Here is a 21,060-nt window from a genome sequence, read left to right as displayed (position 1 = left end):
GCAGGCCATGTGCTAAAACTTGATCAATACTTTGACCCTATGTGAACATTCAATATACATTCTCTTCTTGATGACAATGTCAACGGATACTTGATCAATTGATGGTTCTTCAAATGAAACTATTGACGAATCCACAGCTTTACTTAATTGATTATCAAGTGTTTGTGGGAGACATGACGACGAATGATAATAAGGGATAAAGCGAAAATGTGTTGATCACAACATGGAGAAGTAGAAGCATACCAAGATGAACCTAACAACATTGATTACATAAGAACATTGTGCCAACTAACGAGCATAGAAACTGCTGGAAGAAAACAAAAGGAATTACATTACATTCCATAGCTAACTTTAAAACAGGGGAAAAGGTAAGCAAATACATTTTAGCGATGGAAACCATATATTGTACAAATAAAGTACAACCCACGTTTGAGAAAAACAAGAATGTCTAAATTGTTTTCTTATAAACAGGTTTGATAGGAAATATAGGGTACTTTAAGCTATTGTAACATTTTGCATTGTTTTTGCTTGGTTTCCTATAATTATTCGCAATAGGATATAGTCTTCCTTCAACTTTGCGCATTTTCTCAGAAACTACATACATCAGAGCCACGGCACTTGTGTAAGTGATGTCAGTCACTGTATTGTCTGATCCAGTCTTGATTATTTTACAGACCACCGTTATATAGCTGGGATATTGCTGAGTGCGGCGTTAAACAACAAACATTACAGTCTTTGCCATGCTTGTGATTTGAACAAGGAGCTCCATTGGTAACATTACATTGATTCATTTACTCAGCTGATCACTTATTCATGTTTGTTTGTTGTTAAATGTATTGACTTGGTCTTGTATTGAAGTTGCAAAACGTATTAAACGCCCCTCGTATTGTATTATAAAGCAGGTCCACGTTTGATAAGAACATGCCGAAAGAATGTCTAAAAAAAATTTCAACTTTTGACTTGACTCTAAAACCTGAAGTCAGGGAACCTTGACAGGGATTGATGAAGACACTTCCAGATGTTTTTGAGGGACCTTGATCCCTTCTATTTTCGCACTGCTTTATCTCTTTCCGTGACAAAAGTTGAGGTTGTGGCTAAGACAGGCTCAGGCTCAGGCTCAGGCTCCCTCTTGTGAGGGAGGGGTTAATCGGATATGGGTCTGTGTTTCAGACGATGACGTGAATTCCTCGGCTATGGAATATAATTAAGGATTGAAGTTGTATTTGTTGACGTTCATCAGTGCCTCAATTTACTTGATGTCAATCACTGTATTGTCTTGTCCAGACTCGATTACTTACAGACCGCCGTCATATGTTGCTGAATGCGGCGTTAAACAACAAACAAACATTACAGCCTTTGCCATGCTTGTGATTTGAACAAGGAGCTCCATTGGTAACATTACATTGATTCATTTACTCAGCTGATCACTTATTCATGTTTGTTTGTTGTTAAATGTATTGACTTGGTCTTATATTGAAGTTGCAAAACATATTGAACGCCCCTCGTATTGTATTATAAAGCAGGTCCACGTTTGATAAGAACATGCCGAAAGAATGTCTAAAAAAAAATTCAACTTTTGACTTGACTCTAAAACCTGAAGTCATGTCGATTCTTCTTTTGTACTGGAATACAAAGTTCCACAATAACCTGTTCAAAGAGAGAGAGAGAGAGAGAGATATTGCTTGGTCTAGCAAATGTACCACGAAATCCGACTATGCTTGCCGTAAGTGGCGACTAACGGGATCGGGTGGTCAGCCTCGCCGACTTGGTTAAAGCATGTCATCGTAACCCAATTGCGTGAATCGATGCTCATGATGGCAATCACTGGATTGTCTGGTCCAGACTCGATTATGTACAGCTGTGGTGATCTTAATACCAAAATCCTACTTCGATCCCTGCTGTAGTGACGTTCGATTCAAGACGTGCTCGATGACAGATATTTGTTTTTTGTATATTTTCTATTGTAATTATTGCCAATTATCTTCTAGCGCATTATCTGTTCGTGATCGGAACATGGCTGTTGTATTGATTTATGTGGTTTGTTTTTTTCATCTTCTTACAGAACATTATTTTTGTTTTTGTCTCTCCCTCGTAGCTATCCTATGCTTGTCGTAAGGGGTGACGTAATTGATAAGGGTCATTAGGTGAGAATATATTTTGTTTGTTGAGATGTTTCATCTGATACCAGTCACACTGTATTGTCATCCAAGGCAATTCGTTTGTTGTTTAATGCCGCAGTCAGCAATACTCTAGCTGTATGGACTGTGATCTGTAAGTAATCGAGTATGGGCCAGACAATCAAGTGATTGACATCATAAGCATCGATCTACGCAATTGGGATACATGCAATAAACCGACCCAGCATGGCCATCCGATCCCGTTAATCGCCTTTTGTGTTGTTTCTGTACATCAGTCGCCATACTCATCGCCAAGTTGTTAAGCTTCTGTCCTAAATTATTGTCTTACATTCATTTTCCAAGGTGTTTCACTCATGGTCAGGGATGGATAGATTTTGTGATGTTCTTTAATAATTGTTCTTAAGTATTGCTTTAAAGGTTGATCATCTCAAAGGCCTACAGGCTGGATGTTGTAGTTGTCTTTTATGCTTTTTGCACATTATGTGTAATAAATGTGTCACACACTAAAATCGCACACAGACACATATGATATTGTAGTCTTCCTACAGGATGGAGTCTTGATGCATTGATGAGTCGCACTAAATAACTATTAGGGGCCTGAAAGAACGCTCTAATAAATGTGCCATATAAGTATAAAAGAAATGTACACGTTGATCATTAAGGACCACCCGGGTGAAATAAGTAACTTTGGTGGCGGAGAGAAAACCCGGGTAATCTCCCCATGTCAGTCAAGAGAATGGGAGGTACCAAACCTCATTGTATGATCTACATATAATATTCACATTTTGGTGAAACATTTTAGTGTTGTTGTTTTCTCTCTCTCTCTCTCTCTCTCTCTCTCTCTCTCTCTCTCTCTCTCTCTCTCTCTCTCTCTCTCTCTCCAACACTGCATATACTATTGCGGAAGGGAGGAGTACAATTTACAGCATCAACGCTCATGAAATATTTTTGTTGGATCCAAAGATCCAAGACGTTTTTCTCCACTATGTCTCTTTTTCAAACGAGGATGTACCTGCTCCCTCTTTTTTGATAAAGATGGAGCCATGTTACAATCGCACACGTCCACCCAAAAGGTGTCAGCCTAGTAACTGGGTTCCCCAGGCTTACCAGACATCATCGACCCGTGAAGATTCCGGGGTAGAAAAGGTCTTCAGCAACCCATACTTGCCGTTAAAGGCGACGATGCTTGATGTAAAAGGCGACTAACGGGATCGGGTGGTCAGGCTAGCTGACTTGGTTGATACATGTCATCGATCCCAATTGCGTGGATCGATGTACATGATGTCAATCACTGGATTGTCTGGTCCAGATTCGATTATTCGATTATTCGATTATATAGCTGGAATATCGCTGAGTGCGGCGTTAAACAACAAACCAACCAACCAACCACCCAGACATCCCCCCTTAAAGTGCAATTCCTGGTAGTTCATTAAATTTAGTATAAGAACGGTTGGCTGGGACCCTAAACTAGGAAACTTTATATCCCTGAAATGAGACAATTTCTGTGCATACTTTTGCCAGTCAAACGATTTCATGTTAGGTAGTAGTACCATTCATTATCCACAGGCAACGAGGTGTGAGATATTGATATCTGTTTATTCCCAAGGTAGTAGAAAATACTCAAGAGTATAGTTTGAATTTATTCTGTCATAACAACGACTACACAATATACATTATGTGAAGTCACAGCTAGTAAACATATGTCTTCGTCACGAACAAGGTAAATAAATATGCTCGTCTATAATCTTACACAGATGTTACATAATAATGCAATATTAGACAGGTGACTTTACATGATTGATAAATGAAATGACTGTTAACATAAAGACATTTATCAATCATATAAAGTCAACAACATGACATAATAATGAAACAGACTATAAACATTGTACAGCGTGCCCGTGCACCCAGACAGACAACACGTACATGTATTAGAATCCTATATAAAGTGCAATACACTGATGTTTTCCTTATCAGGACATAACGGGCTGACATTATACCATCTGAAAGATAAGTATATAATTGTAAATACCATGATAAATTGCTACCATAATATTGCTTACATTTCAGGATTGGAAAGATATATCAACCAAACAGAAAATAGTTACAAAACAAGGATTGCTAGCCAACATATTGACCAGATTAAACATATTGAAAACAAACCATACACACATTCATACAAGTTAATTGGCAGATTGTATATATACCTACATTACGTTTATCATGCACTTATTTACACCTATTTGTGCAGTGAATACGTGTTATGTGCAATGATTCATCTCAATGATTACAATGTATATAGTTACTTAAATATATAATAACTATCTACAACTAACTTTCAGTTTGATCATTCTAAATATTGAGTGTAGTCCTCATGGGGTGACAGTGTTGTGAAACAAACTAGAAACGTGGCGGATGACATATATATTGGAAACAGGACCAATCAACGGGTGAAGTTTGGCCTGGGCTATTGTCCAGCCACTAAAGGCAATGACATCAAAATAGATTAGACCTGGTAGCCCCAAACACGTGGGGTCGGGTGTCATTCGTGCTTTTGACACGTTCATGGAAGGTCGATTAATCTCGGTGGGGCCATTATTTGTCAATCTTATTGATTCTGCTTATTCTTCTGTTTAATTATTTACTTGATTTCATTGAATGTTTGTTTGTGCAGCATCTACATGCCTTTTGACATGCTGGAAACTGGCATAGGTCAGCATGTAGTGGTCATTCGTTCAATGTTTCACAGGTTCTGAATATCAAACAACCCAAAATGTTGACCATCGACCCCGATCAGGGCGTCCCAGGTCAACGACAAGAATACAGGATTGATTGAGCTACGAAAACGGGCTCAAATGGAGAAATCAAATTGCTGACAACTTTCATCAGTCTACTGGAGTACGAATTACGGGTCGCCTATATGCAGTATATGTCCATGCTCGACGGTCACAAATTGTGGCGGTATTACGCACCACTGATTCAAAAGCTTTGAAACCAAATCCAACTTTTAACAATCCCAATGAAACCATATCGTCCTTCAAGACGTCATTCAAGCCCTTCATGTGCAAACGAGATGTAATGCCCTTGATCTCTGTTGATCAAAAGTAAGCTAGCTGTCATGCGCATTTCTCATAAATGATAACAGTGAGACTTTTAGTCAAAATTAATAGGAAAGCGCACCGCTCAGGAAGGGCTAAAGTAGAACTTTCGTAGTCACATAGTCAACAAATACGCAAACAAATGTCAAACTGAATCTGAATAATTTGCGGGCTTTCACAACTTATCTTTGTAAAAGATGGCCTTGGTATATATTAACGCTTACCTCATACCTTATTCTTCCCCGCCCTTAAGGCGGGGAAGTATACGGGAGACGTTAATTTTGTAGCATGTAAGTCGACATGTTGGTTTCTTTGAAATTTCAAGCCACACAGTTACCGAAACGAATCATGTGAAATGTGCGTGAAATGTTGATGTTTATCTTTTCCAGCAATAAGAGATACTTCAAAATCGTCTTGCTTTTCTGAGACTTTGACACTTTTCGTAATGCTGATAACCCATGAAATTTGTTCATTTTGTTTTTAAAAGAGCTAAAAATGATCCCATTTCGCTAAAGTTAACCGGTCTATATTTTGTAAGAATAAACTATTGCGCATTGAGCGATTATCTCCTTAGCTATAGGCGTAGTATAGAAGTGATTAATTCACGCACTGACCTTGCATTGCTGTACATCGTATCTTATTCAAGCTGTATCACTGAGAGTGAATGATTATCTCCCTTACCCGAACAGCTCAATTGCGCACTAGCTTTACAATGTATCGTATGTTATTCAGGCAGCCATCGAAAAACGTTCCAGGAAGGAATTTAGGCCAAGCCTGTCACGCGCACTCAATTTTAACACTGCTTTTGCAACATATTGTTCAACACGATTAAATAACAGGCTTCTATAAAGTATGACTTTGTTCAATAAACAACACATGTAAAACAACGGGTTTGATATCAGAAATGTTTTATTAGTTGTCTTCATAATCACATGTATGGCGCTTGCTGTGCATAGTTGAGCACCGAGCGAACCGAGATTCAAACACACTGTCATAGGTTTCTGGCGTGCCCAAGGGACACAACGCTGCATAGCGAATTGCAGCGCCTTCGGCGACTGGGCCAACCATGTCCCCGTAAACAACTGTAAGAAACTATTATACAACAAAGATGTTTTAGATGAGATGTGTATTGCGGAACATTCCATGAAGAAACAGTGGCAATATTACACAATCACAAAGTACAAAATACATGCACAATAAACGACAATTAAAAAACACAGGAACATTCAACATTCAAAAGAGGTACATTATAACAATTTAATTTCTAAAACAAGTGTATTATAATGATATGGAAACAATATGAGAATTGAGCAAAACTATGGTAATGTTGTACATACATGTACAAGGAATTTGTTTATAATTGTTGATATGTTAACAGATCTTGGAAGTTGTTTCTGGATAACTGTTGGTAAACGTATTAAGAATCTGCTCCTTTTAATAGAGTGTACCAAATTCTTTATCATGATTGGGGATTATTTGTGATTCTCTGTCTTGGTTGTATTATGTAAGACAGTGCGTAATGTTGTTCATCTTCTGAGACATCACATGTTTCACAGAGACGTTGTTCAAATGGGGTTGTTTTTTTTTTATATGTACAATTTTTTCAGTTTTTAGTTTGTGATTACTTGAACGAAGTTTTGAGAAAAGTGACCTATGGCCTTTGTTTTTACAATATGTAAGATAATTCTCAATATTTATAGATAACGTGACCAAACTGTATGTTCCTAACTTGCTGCTAGATGAATGGGAATCCATTAATGATTGCGTGAAATTTTACAATTGAACTGAAGTATATTTAGAGTGGATTCATTACATTTTTTGTGTTTACTATTTTAAAAGTTTGCTTTATTTAACCCAACCAACATTTTGACCAGAAATATTGATATTTGCTGCAAAAGCATGCTTTAGAATGACATTTGTTGTGTTATCTTTATAGACTTTATAGGACTTTTTTTTATTGGTACTAATAATGGGTATATATCAAGTTTTGCCTGACAGGCCCAGTTTTCCTGCCTGGGTTTTCTTTGTGCAGACCAATTAAAGACACTGTTTCTTTTATTGTGCTTTCCAAAGATAAGTACATTAATAACAACCAATTTGTACTTTACACCAATTCTCTCCTCCCATAGCTTACACTTCCTTCCTCTGCACATAACATAATATGGCGGGGAGCTATTGATGCTCTGCAGCAATCTCTACTTGTATAGTGATCTGATGTTACAATGTACTCGGCTATGTTCTTAGCAGATTACTTGTCACATATTCCGAACAGATGACGTCTGTTCTATGGATATCTAGGCTGCCACCCAAACCGATTAAAACAGGGAACCCCATGCTTATTGTGTACTACATAGTCATTTTGTTGTGTACTAGATTTCGGAACGAGTGTGTTCTTACGTTTACTTTTAAGTCAGGAAAAATAACTTAAAAGATGAACTGTTAAATATAATTATTAAATGGTTCTCTTGCATATTAGCTACTGGATGTGCTATTATGTCCTATTTGTGCCGTCTTATATATACGTCCATGTATCTATATTGTTACCGTTCATATAACCTGTGTATTGTCCGTTTTATAATATTTTAACCAACAATATCTAGCGCAGCATACTGCTCAAACATCCAAACACAGGCTGTTATCAATGACTAATGCAAGCATGTGATGGATCGTTACAACTGTATCGTGATGAGTTCAGAAACACAATTTCTTGCAGATATATTGAGTAAACATAACGTCGACTCACTGGTAGTACGTAGAAAATATCGCTCATTACGAATATCACGTTTGTGAATGTTAATACTGAGGGCAAGCACATATGTTCAATTTAAATTTACTTTTTCAGTAAAGAATAAACACTTACATCACGATTATAAGTTACAATCATAAATTGTGCTCTTTATTTAAATAACCCTGTTTTCACACATTATATGTGGCATTGCCCTGTTGCCCGACCCGACTAGTCCGTCATACAGACCCTAAAACAAAACAATGAAAAGAAACTTTATATGCATGTCTATACCAGTTCAGCTGGTCTAGATGTCTTCAGTAACGTCTAACCAACTCCTTACTCTTGCCGTATTTTAAGAGAGATGTTTTGTATTATTTTCATTTCAAGTTTTCAAGTTAAGTCCATGGGTATCTAGCGATGAAAGTTCGCTCACCTTTGCCAGTATGGGACAATCTGAAAAACGTCAAATCTTAACAGAGTTCAGAGAGGATTTGCATATATTAAACTGTTTCTAATTTGAAGCTATAAAAAGATATTTGTTGAAAGAGTCAGCACTTTGAAACTAGGACAGAAAGTATTTGCACTATTCGCTTGCTTCTAAACCAGTCAATAATGTTTAAGTTGATTTAATGGCATACATATCAATATATATAAGCAAAAAAAGGTAAAAAATACCAACACACGTGTCATGTAAGATAGCAATAAAATTATAACTGTCTTTAGGTTTTTCGAATGACATTATCGTTATCATTAGTAATAATCATTACATTATATTAGTTCCACAAATATCAGTAAATGAACGTTTAGTCTACAAATATGTTTTCTTCACAAACACATACATGCGGTTGCGAAAAGACGTACATATAGCCATATTTGTTGGAACGGTTCGCCAGAACGGAGGCAGAATAATAACCTTTACGGTTTCGGCTCAGAACCTAAATATTAATGGTACACAAACATAAATCTGACTGAGGAGTTTTGAACGATATGCACATGAACGCCCCGAGTTCTGTGAGAGGCTGTTGGTAAGGCGAGGTGAGGTGAAACAGGGTTTAAGGTCGCGTCCAAGATTATTGTACTTAGCGACGTCACACACGTGTGAGGGTGTGTGTGGCTGCTTGTACAACTCCGGACTGATGCTGATTTATAGTGCTACCCCACCGAGATACCATGCCGCAGTTTAACATAAATACCCAACTCAGACACAGTGTACTGACTGCGAGCCGACTACAAGGTGTAAACTATTGAGGACAGGGTATCTGTACAAGTCATCGTGGCCCGACGGCATGGGTGGAACATGATGTCCTGTTCTGGTTCTCGTTTCCACTCGACTACTTACAGGCCACCGCAACATGAAGTTATCAGGAAAGATACCGTATTTTCTCTTGTTGAAGCCGGTGTTAAAATACTGTGATACGATATGTTGTGACCGTTGATGACCGTTTGCAATTTACCCTTTGAAAGACTGTAGAATTTGGGATTTGTTAAGGTCAGTGAGTTGCCATACTAATATCTTAATCTTAATACTAAGGTGATCGTAACTGTCATACCTCAACATAGACTTACGGCAACCGTAGTGCTGAGGTTGTGTCAATGGCATCCTGTTTTTTTATACACCCCGGCCTCTAATATAGGCGGGGTCAACGGCTTGTACGAAATTAAGAGACGGGTGTCTAATAGAGGAAATAGGGTAAATAATATAAATTTTCAGATCGCTTGCCAAGCATAAACCTTTATAAGGACACAACAAAGTATCATCAATTCAACCTTTAAAATCAATACAAAGATTTATCAAATATGTTTTATATGATTAATCCTCAGTATGTATAGAATGTGTATTGATATGCCCTTAACAAGAGTGTAGAAATGCATACAAAAATGTTATGAAACACATGCCATGATAATATCAGTATTATTTATGTCATAGTTTTCGGTCTCGGAATCCACGTGTTCTTTCCAAGAGAGTTTTTTCCAAAGGGAGGTAAGTTCTCCTGACTATTGGCCGATATGCTTGTATTCAACAGTGCCTGTGAAAATAGATGAGATAAAGATGAATGTTAATATATATATTTGATAATAATTTCCCTTTTTTTAGATGAATTTATCAACAAATAATTATAATAAAAGTAAATACAACGATTGACAATAAATATGTTTTTAATTACAAAAAAACCTATTCTTTAATAAAAGCCCCAAATATTTTGAGGAGTCTATTATGCGTTTATACCCACCTTGTCATTGTTCTTGTAACGCACGAAAACCACGAAGAGGATGACAGCAACCACGCTTAAAATAACAACTCCCCCTACCGATGCTGCTACAGATGCGACGAGGGAGATTTTGTACCCTTTTACGGATTCAGTAGCTGTCGTTGTCTCCGAAGATGTAGTAGTTGTAGTTTTCTCGACAGACCAGGTAGCTGTAGTTGTCTTTGCAGATGAAGATATCTCGCCGGACATAGTAGGTGCAGTAGAAGTAGTTTCCGTGAACACAGTAGTCGCCATTGTTCTAGTTGTCGTAGTAGGTGCAGTTGTCTCAACATAAGCAGTTGTTGCAGACGTTAGTGTGGTCGTTTCAGTGCATGCAGGAACTGGTGATAACACGCCACATGTATTAATGCATTCGTTACTGTATTGCAAATGTAACAAAACCAATCCATTAATAAACTTGGGAAAATAAGTCCACCGTTGTTTTTCGTTCCGCAAAATTCCAGAAAAATCACAGAATACTTTTTATCAATCAGTATTCAAGCTTTTGCACTCAAATGATGCCAACATATTCAACATGCGATTCAAACTTACAACATATAAAAAACAAACTTTCAAAATATAAAATCATCACTTTTAAACGCACTTGCGGCATTAAGACTACATATACTATAGTTACATCCTACAATATATAAATATCAAAGACACTGCATATGAGTTGGTATTAATTTGTGATGGGGAGAGGGTTGTTTTTACTGAATAATTATATATTTTGATAATTTTACCGCAGGATTTGTCTTGGACTGTTTTATGCAAAGGTGCAGTAAACACGTTGTTATTCGCAATTACAACATGAACATGGTCACAGAAAACGATGTTCATTTGGTTGGAACATAAACTAATAATAAGTGATAAAACCTTTCTGTAAAAAAGCGACAAAACCCTTTCCATATCCAATAGAAAACCCTGCATAAAGCAGAGTCGATTGTACGATTCCGTCTTTATCATGAACATGTTTTTATTAATCACTATCAAATAGTAATGATACCAGGTGTTCGCGAAAAGGTGAGCTTATCCTGTCCCAGCGCTGTCACCGTCACAAACACATGCAAAGGCAAGCCAATTGTTAACCTGAACGCAAATTCATCTTTTTGCGAATACCTGCTGTCACCACTATATGACAGTAATTCATGAATACATGCCTGTGAAAATAGTTTGAATCGTACAATGTACTCTGCTTTTAGCAGATATTTATTATTATTACGGAAAGGATTTTGTCGCTTTTTTTATGATTGTATTCCATCTATCCTTGACAGAGAATTTACATGATGGGATGAATTCAAATTTAAACCGGACATATGATATCATTAGTAAATTATTGATAGTCGGAATCGTACAATCGACTCTTCTTTGGGCGAAGGTTTCTTATGAATATGGAAAGGGTTTTGTCGCTTTTATTCAGTTCAGTTTCCACAACTTGGAGACTGAGGTAAGATGATCCAACGTTATTGTAAAGGATAATCACCTGCACTGTTTACCCAGCGTCTCCCACCATCAGAAACATCACAGACTGTGCAGGGCAGGACTGGGTGACTGCTTCCGTTCATCACACACTTCCCCTCATGCAAGCAGTATGCCCCCTGCAGAAACAAACTCGACATGATCAAGTAGAACTTCCCAAACCCCTCGAGTTCATGGCGTGTAACCCCAAGGTGTGGGTGCATTTGTACTACCAATCTGTACTGAGGAGACACTATGAAAAATAAACTATTTTATTCTAAAACTGAATGCATCATTTTTAATATTATGTGCTTTTACATACTTTTCACGGGCCCTTTTTTCGATTCACCAAACACTTATTACGTTTAGTACCTTCAACGTCCAGGTGAAGTCTGTCCCATTCACCGTGCCATTGATGCAGGTGCTGTCATACAGCATCACTCCAACGCTGGAGCTGAAGTTGGTCGGTTTGTTAGAAACTGAAATTTTGTAGGCCAAAATGTAGGCTGCATTTTTGGCTGCATCTCCATTATCAATGACACTCTGAGATGAAATATCACAGTCCACCTGGCTGATGCTGACAACTGACCCGAGCGACGTTCTTGACCATTTCCTTTCACTGCTGGTGTTGTATACCTGTGAAGCATATAGTGTGATCAGTGAAAAAGGACAATATCCATGATGGTGTTGATACTAAATGTTGTCACTGGTCATCTTACAAGGCATTTATTTGGAGTTTACATAGCAAAAGAATCATATTTACCCTAAAAGCGTCCACGTGACAAGACGTTAGGTTATCTAGGAATATTTCGCCATAAACTGATATCACATGACACTGATTACGTGACGTGTCACAGTGGCCGTTATCTTGTATGCTGTCTATCGCTGGAGGAGCCGTGAGATCAACAGAGCAGTCGACACCGTTGTAGTCAGCGTCGCAATCACATTCACCTGCAAATGAGGGTTTTACTGTTAGTATTATGTGACACAGAAATCACATTGCTCTCTAACCAATCGCAAATTACAAGGCGAATGCAGATATTGAGGGAATAGTCACTGGGGTTCATGACAATCAAGGGCCGTATGCAACATGGTGATTCGTATAAGGAATAAAACAGCACACACCTGTTTCACTTCCAATACCTATATGTTGTTAAAGGTTTCATATCTCCATGCTTCCATTGTATAATTTAATTTCTAAGCAGCCTATCAAGTGTACCTTCAGTACAATTCCCATGTCCACTACAGTCGTTTAAACACGCCTCCGCTACAACGATGTCATAGATAGAATGGTTGGCAGAAGCACCGCTCTTCTTCTGGAGTACAGGGTTAACTGCAACCTCATGCAGGCACTTGTCTCTCACGGTGTCCAAGGCAAACGCTGCAAAGGCCGTGGTACCGGTCAGCTAGGATACAAAATTGTCCACCGTTAAGTACATGTATTACAGACAGGCAGAAATCCTGTATTACAGTGAAGAAGGCGCTACCAAGAGGCACCGCGGTTATTTGAAAACAATTCAATCAATCATTCAACGCATAAAGGATTACTACAATATATAAAAGATGACAACTTTAAAAGTTATATGATGGATACAGTGGTCGATGCGATGCACCAATAGTTGTTTTGTTTTGCAGTCCTTCGAAGAATATATATTTCTGATCTATTGTGAACATTTAAAATCACAATATTGCTGAAATACTGCCGATGTGACATCTGGCTCAATCCCTCACACACACGGAAATCCTATAATAACCAAGGGCAATTAAGCAGGGTGCCGTTGTACAGAACGACCTTGGCGCTACGATTGTCGTAAGTCTATGTTAAAGTATCAGTGTAACGATCACCTTAGCGCTAAGGTGGCAAAGGCTACCTGTATCATCAAAAATCCCAATGAGAGATGTAAAATGTGTTAACATGATGTAAAGAACATTATAATATCCTCGAAAGGTTTTAGACGAAATCAGCATACTCGTATATCCAGCACACAGTTGTCTATGCTTCCCATGGTGTCAACTCCAGTCACGTTGTTGCAGACCTGCACGGACCTTGAAGCCTGGAATATTTTCGTACAGTAGGCCCTGGCTTTTTCCTCTGTCCATCCATCCAGCCACTCTCCTTCAGCTTGCTGCGTAAAAAAATATTTGTTTACAGTATAAAGCATAATGTAGAGAATAAGGATATTAAGAACATCAGAGGCCATATCCCGCAAGGAGGACAACAGCGGGTTGTCTCAATGCAGTGTATCAACATTACACCCCAGGGCACGGCAGTGATCGTTGAGTGTCGGCCCGAGTGCGCTAGACTAGATATTTAGGAGGAAAACTCCTCTTTGTGTTACCGGGACTAGTAAGGGCTCAGGCACGGTTCACTGACACGGGATTTGGCGCTCCCAGTACCAAGCAAATAAAACAAAGCAGTACCGCTCATTAATTTCATTACCTTACTTATTCATGTTAAAATGTATTCAATGTTCAGTACAGGTGATGAAGTTCAGAGAGGTTAATGTTTATTTAATGCATGTCAAGTTAAAATGGTTTAAACATAATTGATTTCTATTTCGACTGAAACTTGCGACTGGCGAACATGACGCATATTTTAATACCTCTACCTGTATTAAAATAATGTATCAGAAGAAAGTCAAGGTGTCGGTACTCAAACAAAATCAACAGTGTTCGGTTTGATAGAATGTTTGGATTATATATAATAATAATTACAAGATATATATAAGTTCTATTTCGAATATTAATTAAATTTAAATCTAACAGAATCCGTAGAGTATTGTATTGGCGTTCCCAGCCAATAATCTCGTTAGTGCTAATCTCCTGCTGAGGCCTGTCCCTCGGAATATAGTCTCTGGTGTTTACCTCCCACCTGACCGAATTGTGGTTCTGTTGATTACTGCTATCCTCAAAGGACATATCGTTTACAGAATACAAGGGCCCTTTGCCCGACACTGCACCAAATAACTCTTCTGTAGACGTATGTCGTTTTGGTAAACATTGTTCATTTCTTAAACATGAGTTATAAATAGACAGTGAGTAGCCCATTGAAACGTTTGTATTAGTGAGAAAATGTTATGTGAGTATAAACAAGATGGGGCAAGAGTATCGCAGGCTATGTACAGTTACCTCCCTTAGGCATGTCAGAATCAAAAGACAGCGGGTTGCACCATACCTACATTCGGATGTTTGAATGATTTGCAAAATTGCCTCAGACCTACACCAAGATGGGGTTTCCCTCAAGTTAAGCTGACGGATATGCAACTTAAATGTTGTACAAAGCGGCATTAAACTTTACTAAACAACTTGATTTATATTATCATGATTTCTCTATATGCTCTGAAATGAACTACATACAAACAGTTAGTTGTCCAGCGTACGATTTCTGGGATATGCAAAATAGAATGATAAACATTAAAGCTGTTTTCACTGTACTGGAGAAGCATACGAGTGTTGGAATTTAATTTTTATGAAATCTGCATTGAGTGTTTATGTAATACGAGCAGACAATACATGTAGATTGAGGAAATTACTTACATATAAATACATACATACATACATATATACAGGTGTATAAGTTTTAAATATGCCTAACCCGTGAAGATCCCGGGATAGAAAAGGTCTTCAGCAACCCATGCTTGCCGTAAAAGGTGACTATGCTTGTCGTAAATGGCGACTAACAGGATCGGGTGGCCAGGCTCGCTGACTTGGTTGATGCATGTCATCGATCCCAATTGCGTGGAGCGATGCTCATGATATTAATCACTGGATTGTCTGGTCCAGACTCGATTATTTACAGACCGCCGTCATATAGCTGAGTGCGGCGTTAAACAACAATCCAATCCAATCATTAATTATACCTAAAAACAGAGTCCAGATATTCGTGCCTGTCAAAACTCCTTTATCCACACAAGATGTTTATCCGTTTAACGGCACTTCAGGAGTAATTTCAGGTGTGTGTGTGTGTGTGTGTGTGTGTGTGTGTGTGTTGATATACATGTGTGTGTATTTGAGTAAAACTACAATAGGTAAGGTGGTTTAGCCTTTGTTGCTGGTGGCCAGTATTTTAATAGTAAAACATGTAACATTGATGTATGTATTTTAATATTTGATATGGCTAGATCTTAGGCTACCTTTTTTTACTGTACTTATGCTTTACTGTCCATTGTGACAGGTGATTATCTACATAACTGCTGTATCACAGCAGTAGATCATATCTGGATAAATAAACATCATATCGATCACATGATAGAATGCAGTTATGCTAAAACAAGAAGAAAATAACTATAAATACCCTCTTCAGTCGTTGTGGTTCCTTCCTTGCTGACTGAATATTTGCATACCGCCTCTTGCGTCTCTCCTTGATTGAACAATCTGTCTGGCGAACATCAGTAAACCCATAAAGTGTGCTGCAGATTGTTCGAGCTGCATCGGCAGTACAGGTGACTTCTCTGACCAGTTGAATCCCTGTAGGATCTTTTGTACAGGAACAGAATGTGTTTGTCTTCGACCAAGGATCCAAACGTCTGTGTGTATCATAATCAAAGAGATCCTCTTCCCCGTTAACCCTGCAACATTGCATTTGTATTTATGCGCGTTCAAGAATATTGTTCGTGTCTGCTTGCACAAAGTCTGGACTAATAACGGTCACCTAGTGCTTGCCCACTGAGATCCCATGCCGCGGGGTTAATTGCTAATGGGCGGAGCTAATTTCTAGCTTTAATAAAGGTCATCGTGAAGGCCAATAATGGCATTCGGGATTTAACTGAATGCATCGTCAACGCCTGGAGAAATAAGGTCTCGATTATCTGCCCCAAAAGATTACATTCTGCTTAAAAGGCAAAACAGTAGAGGAAACATAAGCTCTTTCCCTCTTATCTTGCTTTTATTTCCTGCGCAACACGTACAGAGAACGCTTTATTGGAACAAGGTATGTTAAAACGTTTGACATAGGATATTGTACTCATTTCGCAGAGGTCGTTTCCAGATCGCAACTTGTGTAAGATTCGAACACTCAAATGCTGTGTTTTCCTAGGGTTGATGGGGAATGGGGAATGGTCAGCGAAATCAGGCGAGGCGAGGTGAAATGGGGTTTAACGTCGTGTTCAAGATTATTCCACGTATATAGCGACGTGCATGCACGTGTGTGTGTGTGTGTGGCTGCTTGTAGTAGTCCGCACTGATGCCGATTTATAGTTCTAGCACACCGAGATACCATTCCGCAGTTTAACATGAATGCCCCACTCAGACACAGTATACTGACTCGGAGCCGACCATTCCTTGTTTTAGCCCCTTAATGCCGTGCGCCAGACAGGGTAACAACAAATAAGATCTTTTGACGTATTTTTGGTATGACGTGTCCGTGGATCGAGCCACCGACCTTCCACTCTCCGCGCGGACGCTCAAACACCTGACAAGGAAGCGGTCCAGCGAAATGAGGAAAACATTTTATGTGTCACATTACATTGAAAACCAAGCAACCTCGTCCCAATCTTTTCTCAAATACCCTCAAATCTTCCCACTAGACACAACAACTAAGTACTGAGCATTTAGTTTTCATCTCCGTGATCGGGTGCATGTTGTATGCCGCCGCAGTTAATCTATCTCTGAACACAAATTGTTTCAAATTTAATTTTTCCTATTAATTTTACCTGTATCAACCTATTCACCTTTACAATTGAAACGAATACGAGCGTTATAGTCCTATGTGCGTTAAAGTTCTGTATTAGAGTCTCTCACCTCCACGAGTTGGAGAATGTCGTGAGTAGGTTCTCCCAGATCCTATACCTAGCATTGCAGGCATCGGTAGAAGTATTGTCGGCGGAGTAGCTGCCGTCTCTCATGACAAAGTCGTCGCTGCAGACATCGGACAGTTTACCACAGAGACCTCTACTGTTCCCGATATCTTGGACCGACGGGTAGATGTACACGTTGAGGAAGGTGGAGTACAGGTAGATACTGATCTTCCCTCCTGTCGGCAGGTATACCTTAAAGACACACCAGTGGGATATTGTTCAATAAAAGCTCACCCCCAATCAGTCTCTGAAACTCAGCAGAGTAAACTAAAACTCTTAAGGGCCAGCACATTTTAAACAAAAAACGTATGCCCAGTGGAAAAACTGTAGTCCCAAACATTTTAGCTGAAGCAGGGAAATATACTCTTGCAATATATATGACAAAACACAACCAGTCAACCAGAAGCTTTACTGCTATCACACCGAGTTCCCAGAGACTCGGTGGTGATAGATGAAACCTACAAGTCATTATTGAGATTACTAGATGCCATATCCGGATCTTCTGTGATCACATACAAACATATGTCCCCCACATGTCTACCATAAAACCTTTTTGAAAGTTTTACTGAAACCTTGACTGCTGTTGATACCTCTTTGAAATATCGGAAGAAAGGGCATGCTCGATTGTACCTCAACGGTTGTGAAATGTGGACACCAATGGCAGGAGCAGCTGTAATAATAGTCGGCATGAAAGGAAATTTGACTATTGTAAAATTGAAGTCACCCCTCTTGTCATACTGGCAATGTAAAATATTTAAATATGAAACAGTTGAGGCGATCAGACTGGTTTCAAACTTCCCTTTATTTTGATTGATTGGATAGATCGACCCCTTGTATGTGAAGTATGTCATGAAGTACTTAAAGTGCCAACATTGGTATAACTTCAATGAACATAATTTGGAATTTGTGCAATCTCCGTGTTTCAGTGATTCCCTATGTTTCAGTGACTCCTTTTGTTTTCTCTTCAAGGAGTTATCAGCTGGACCTAGACCACACGCATGCAGTGAGTCGTAGACTTTAAGTTACGACCCGTGTCATTCGTAGGTGATAAATGATGTAAATACAAAACGGCAGCGCCAGAGAAAATTTAGTTTCGACTATCTACCGTAATAGTGAGTGAGTATGGTTTTACGCCGCTTTTAGCAATATTCCAGCAATATCACGGCGGGGGACACCAGAAATGGGCTTCACACATTGTACCCATGTCGGGAATCGAACCCGGGTCTTCGGCGTGACGAGCGAATGCTTTAACCACTAGGCTACCCGACCGCCCCTACCGTAATAGATTCAATTGAGCATAAAAGGCAAAATAGTGTTGAAACTGATTTGAATAGATCATTGAAAATCAGTTATGACACCATGCTTTCACGAAATGAGTAAGTTTGTCCTGCTCTACAGGTAGCATATCTAGGCTCATGCAGGAAAATAATTTGTTTACCCAATAGATTTCCCCAATTAATGTTACACATATTTACACATCCAAAAATGTAACAGAAATGTAAAGCCAATTGAAGATGTCTACCGCCGTGATATGTTTGGAATTTTATCAAATGAGGCATAAACCATATTCATTTACTTACTTACAACAAACATATACCTCAGAAAGAAAAATACCTCATAGCTGCTTCCCCTTCTCTTAACCTGCAATACGTCTCCACCATCCTCACACAGTGTGTATTGTATTTTCCAGATGTTGGTCAGATCCGCGCACCTGTTGAGCTCAAACACTGTCCGTCCTGCTCGAACAGCTAAACCACAATTACACGACGCTCGCGATCCACATTGTGTTGTCTTGAGTTGAACCTGGAAAGGGTATTGTTACAGTGCAGTAGCATTATGTTTAGTGAAATGAAAACATAAGATGTGGTTGAAACTATCGCAACAAAATTTTAAATTGCCGATGTGACTATAAATTTAAACCCCCTCACTCCCTCATTCACTATCTTACCTCAATAGGAAGTTCGGAATGCTTGTACATTGAGAATGTTCCCTCATATTGATGTTCGTATCTCCTGGAAAATATGATGCAAGTGCATTAATTGTAATCTTAACACCGCGGATAATATACTGTATAATGTTATAACATGGGGGACATTTTATCGGTATCTATTCATGTAAATTTTATTCAATTTATATTGTCTCAAATGCATTGCATGATATATGTTCTTTGCAAGAGCAATGGTTGAAGGTATTCAGTATATCGAGTGATGTATCTCACATATAGGTACGCATTCTTAGCTGGCAGGAATTAAACAATCAACATTTCTGTCTTAATGTAATCAATATCTTAACCCCTATCGATCTATAGATTAATACACCATTTAGTGACAATGTTCCGGTGAACGAGGGCGGTCGGGTAGCCTAGTGGTTAAAGCGTTCGCTCGTCACGCCGAAGACTCGGATTCGATTCCCGACATGGGTACATTGTGTGAAGCCCATTTATGGTGTCCCCCGCCGTGATATTGCTGGAATATTGCTAAAAGCGGCGTAAAACCTCACTCACTCACTCACTCACTCCGGTGAACGAAAGTAATCCTTTATACAGTTGTCAAAAAATCACGTTGAGCAACTACTGCTGCCAATGACATTGTGTGTTGCTGTCCTTATACATGTATATGTAAGTCTATTAGAATCCCTGTTACAAATAATATCAGACCATTGTCACATTGTAGTTCATTGACTATATTAAATTCTATCAATAAATTAAGCAACAAAACCCTTTCCATATCCAATAGAAATCTCTGCATTTAGCAGAATCGATTGTACGATTCACATGCAATGGCAAATCAATTGTTCACCTGAAAATAACACGGGAACATAGTCAAAATAAGGAATTGCTTCGGACATCATTTTGGTCACTGATGTGTCTAATTTGGAAATATCCTCCACATGTCTACCATAAAACTTGTTGAAAACTTTACTGAGGCCTTGAATGTTGTAACCTTGATCAAACAACAAGCGTTATATGACGTCATAAAGCAAGAATATATTTACCTGCCATCAAATGTTTTCATGTGTGGGTCATTTGTAGCGAAGCAATCTTTGTTCTGTATTTGCGAAGTGTTCTTCAAAACTTGTACCTGTGATCAAGAAAATACCTTTTTTATGATATGCTGGGTATGATTAACGTTTACTGTTACCTTATGAATCTTTTGAAATGGATATGCATTAAGAAGGATGCACGGCCTATTGCTATTCATTCATGGAATTTGAAATTTGATTTTGAAAATTTGAATTTGTATATTACATGCTCTGTAAAGAGAAATGCATAAGTAGTAAAATCGTAAATATCTGACAGTGGTGCCGACATCCATACAAAATTAATACCAAAATATTAATAGCTCATTTCTCCATGGATTAGAACTGATTTGTGAGGAAAGGATGAAATACTGTAGAAATTTGGTAAAATAATGGGAAAATACCCAAAACATAAGCACGTAAGAGCCTAGCGCCAAAACACACTAACATGACTTCCAGATGTAACATCACTTGTTAGGCTATGAAAAACGTTGGATTTTTATATGCATGCAATCACAATCGTACTGCAAGTGAACAGCGAAAACATGCCACGATTGTTGGAAGCCCAAAGGAACA

At 38.6% G+C, this 21,060-nt stretch overlaps 1 protein-coding gene across 1 annotated transcript in view; it reads right to left on the bottom strand.

Moving 5' to 3' along the window:
• Nucleotides 1-6,857: 6,857 nt before the first annotated feature.
• Nucleotides 6,858-21,060, bottom strand: part of LOC124132030 — a 70,574-nt gene continuing 56,371 nt past the window's right edge. Inside the window, exons 38-49 of the mRNA XM_046495608.2 lie at nucleotides 20,461-20,546; nucleotides 19,415-19,478; nucleotides 19,081-19,269; nucleotides 17,411-17,658; nucleotides 15,966-16,239; nucleotides 13,642-13,797; nucleotides 12,891-13,077; nucleotides 12,435-12,622; nucleotides 12,044-12,307; nucleotides 11,697-11,811; nucleotides 10,196-10,554; nucleotides 6,858-9,991 (exon numbers count right to left, since the gene is read on the bottom strand). Of these exons, the coding sequence (XP_046351564.2) occupies nucleotides 9,881-9,991; nucleotides 10,196-10,554; nucleotides 11,697-11,811; nucleotides 12,044-12,307; nucleotides 12,435-12,622; nucleotides 12,891-13,077; nucleotides 13,642-13,797; nucleotides 15,966-16,239; nucleotides 17,411-17,658; nucleotides 19,081-19,269; nucleotides 19,415-19,478; nucleotides 20,461-20,546 (2,241 nt within the window). The 3' untranslated portion in view covers nucleotides 6,858-9,880. The remainder of the gene's footprint in view (nucleotides 9,992-10,195; nucleotides 10,555-11,696; nucleotides 11,812-12,043; nucleotides 12,308-12,434; nucleotides 12,623-12,890; nucleotides 13,078-13,641; nucleotides 13,798-15,965; nucleotides 16,240-17,410; nucleotides 17,659-19,080; nucleotides 19,270-19,414; nucleotides 19,479-20,460; nucleotides 20,547-21,060) is intronic.

This window comes from Haliotis rufescens, unplaced genomic scaffold (assembly GCF_023055435.1).
Source record: "Haliotis rufescens isolate VD_foot unplaced genomic scaffold, xgHalRufe1.0.p SCAF_15, whole genome shotgun sequence".
Lineage (NCBI taxonomy): Eukaryota > Metazoa > Mollusca > Gastropoda > Lepetellida > Haliotidae > Haliotis > Haliotis rufescens.
This window is presented reverse-complemented; position numbering and strand designations above follow the sequence as displayed.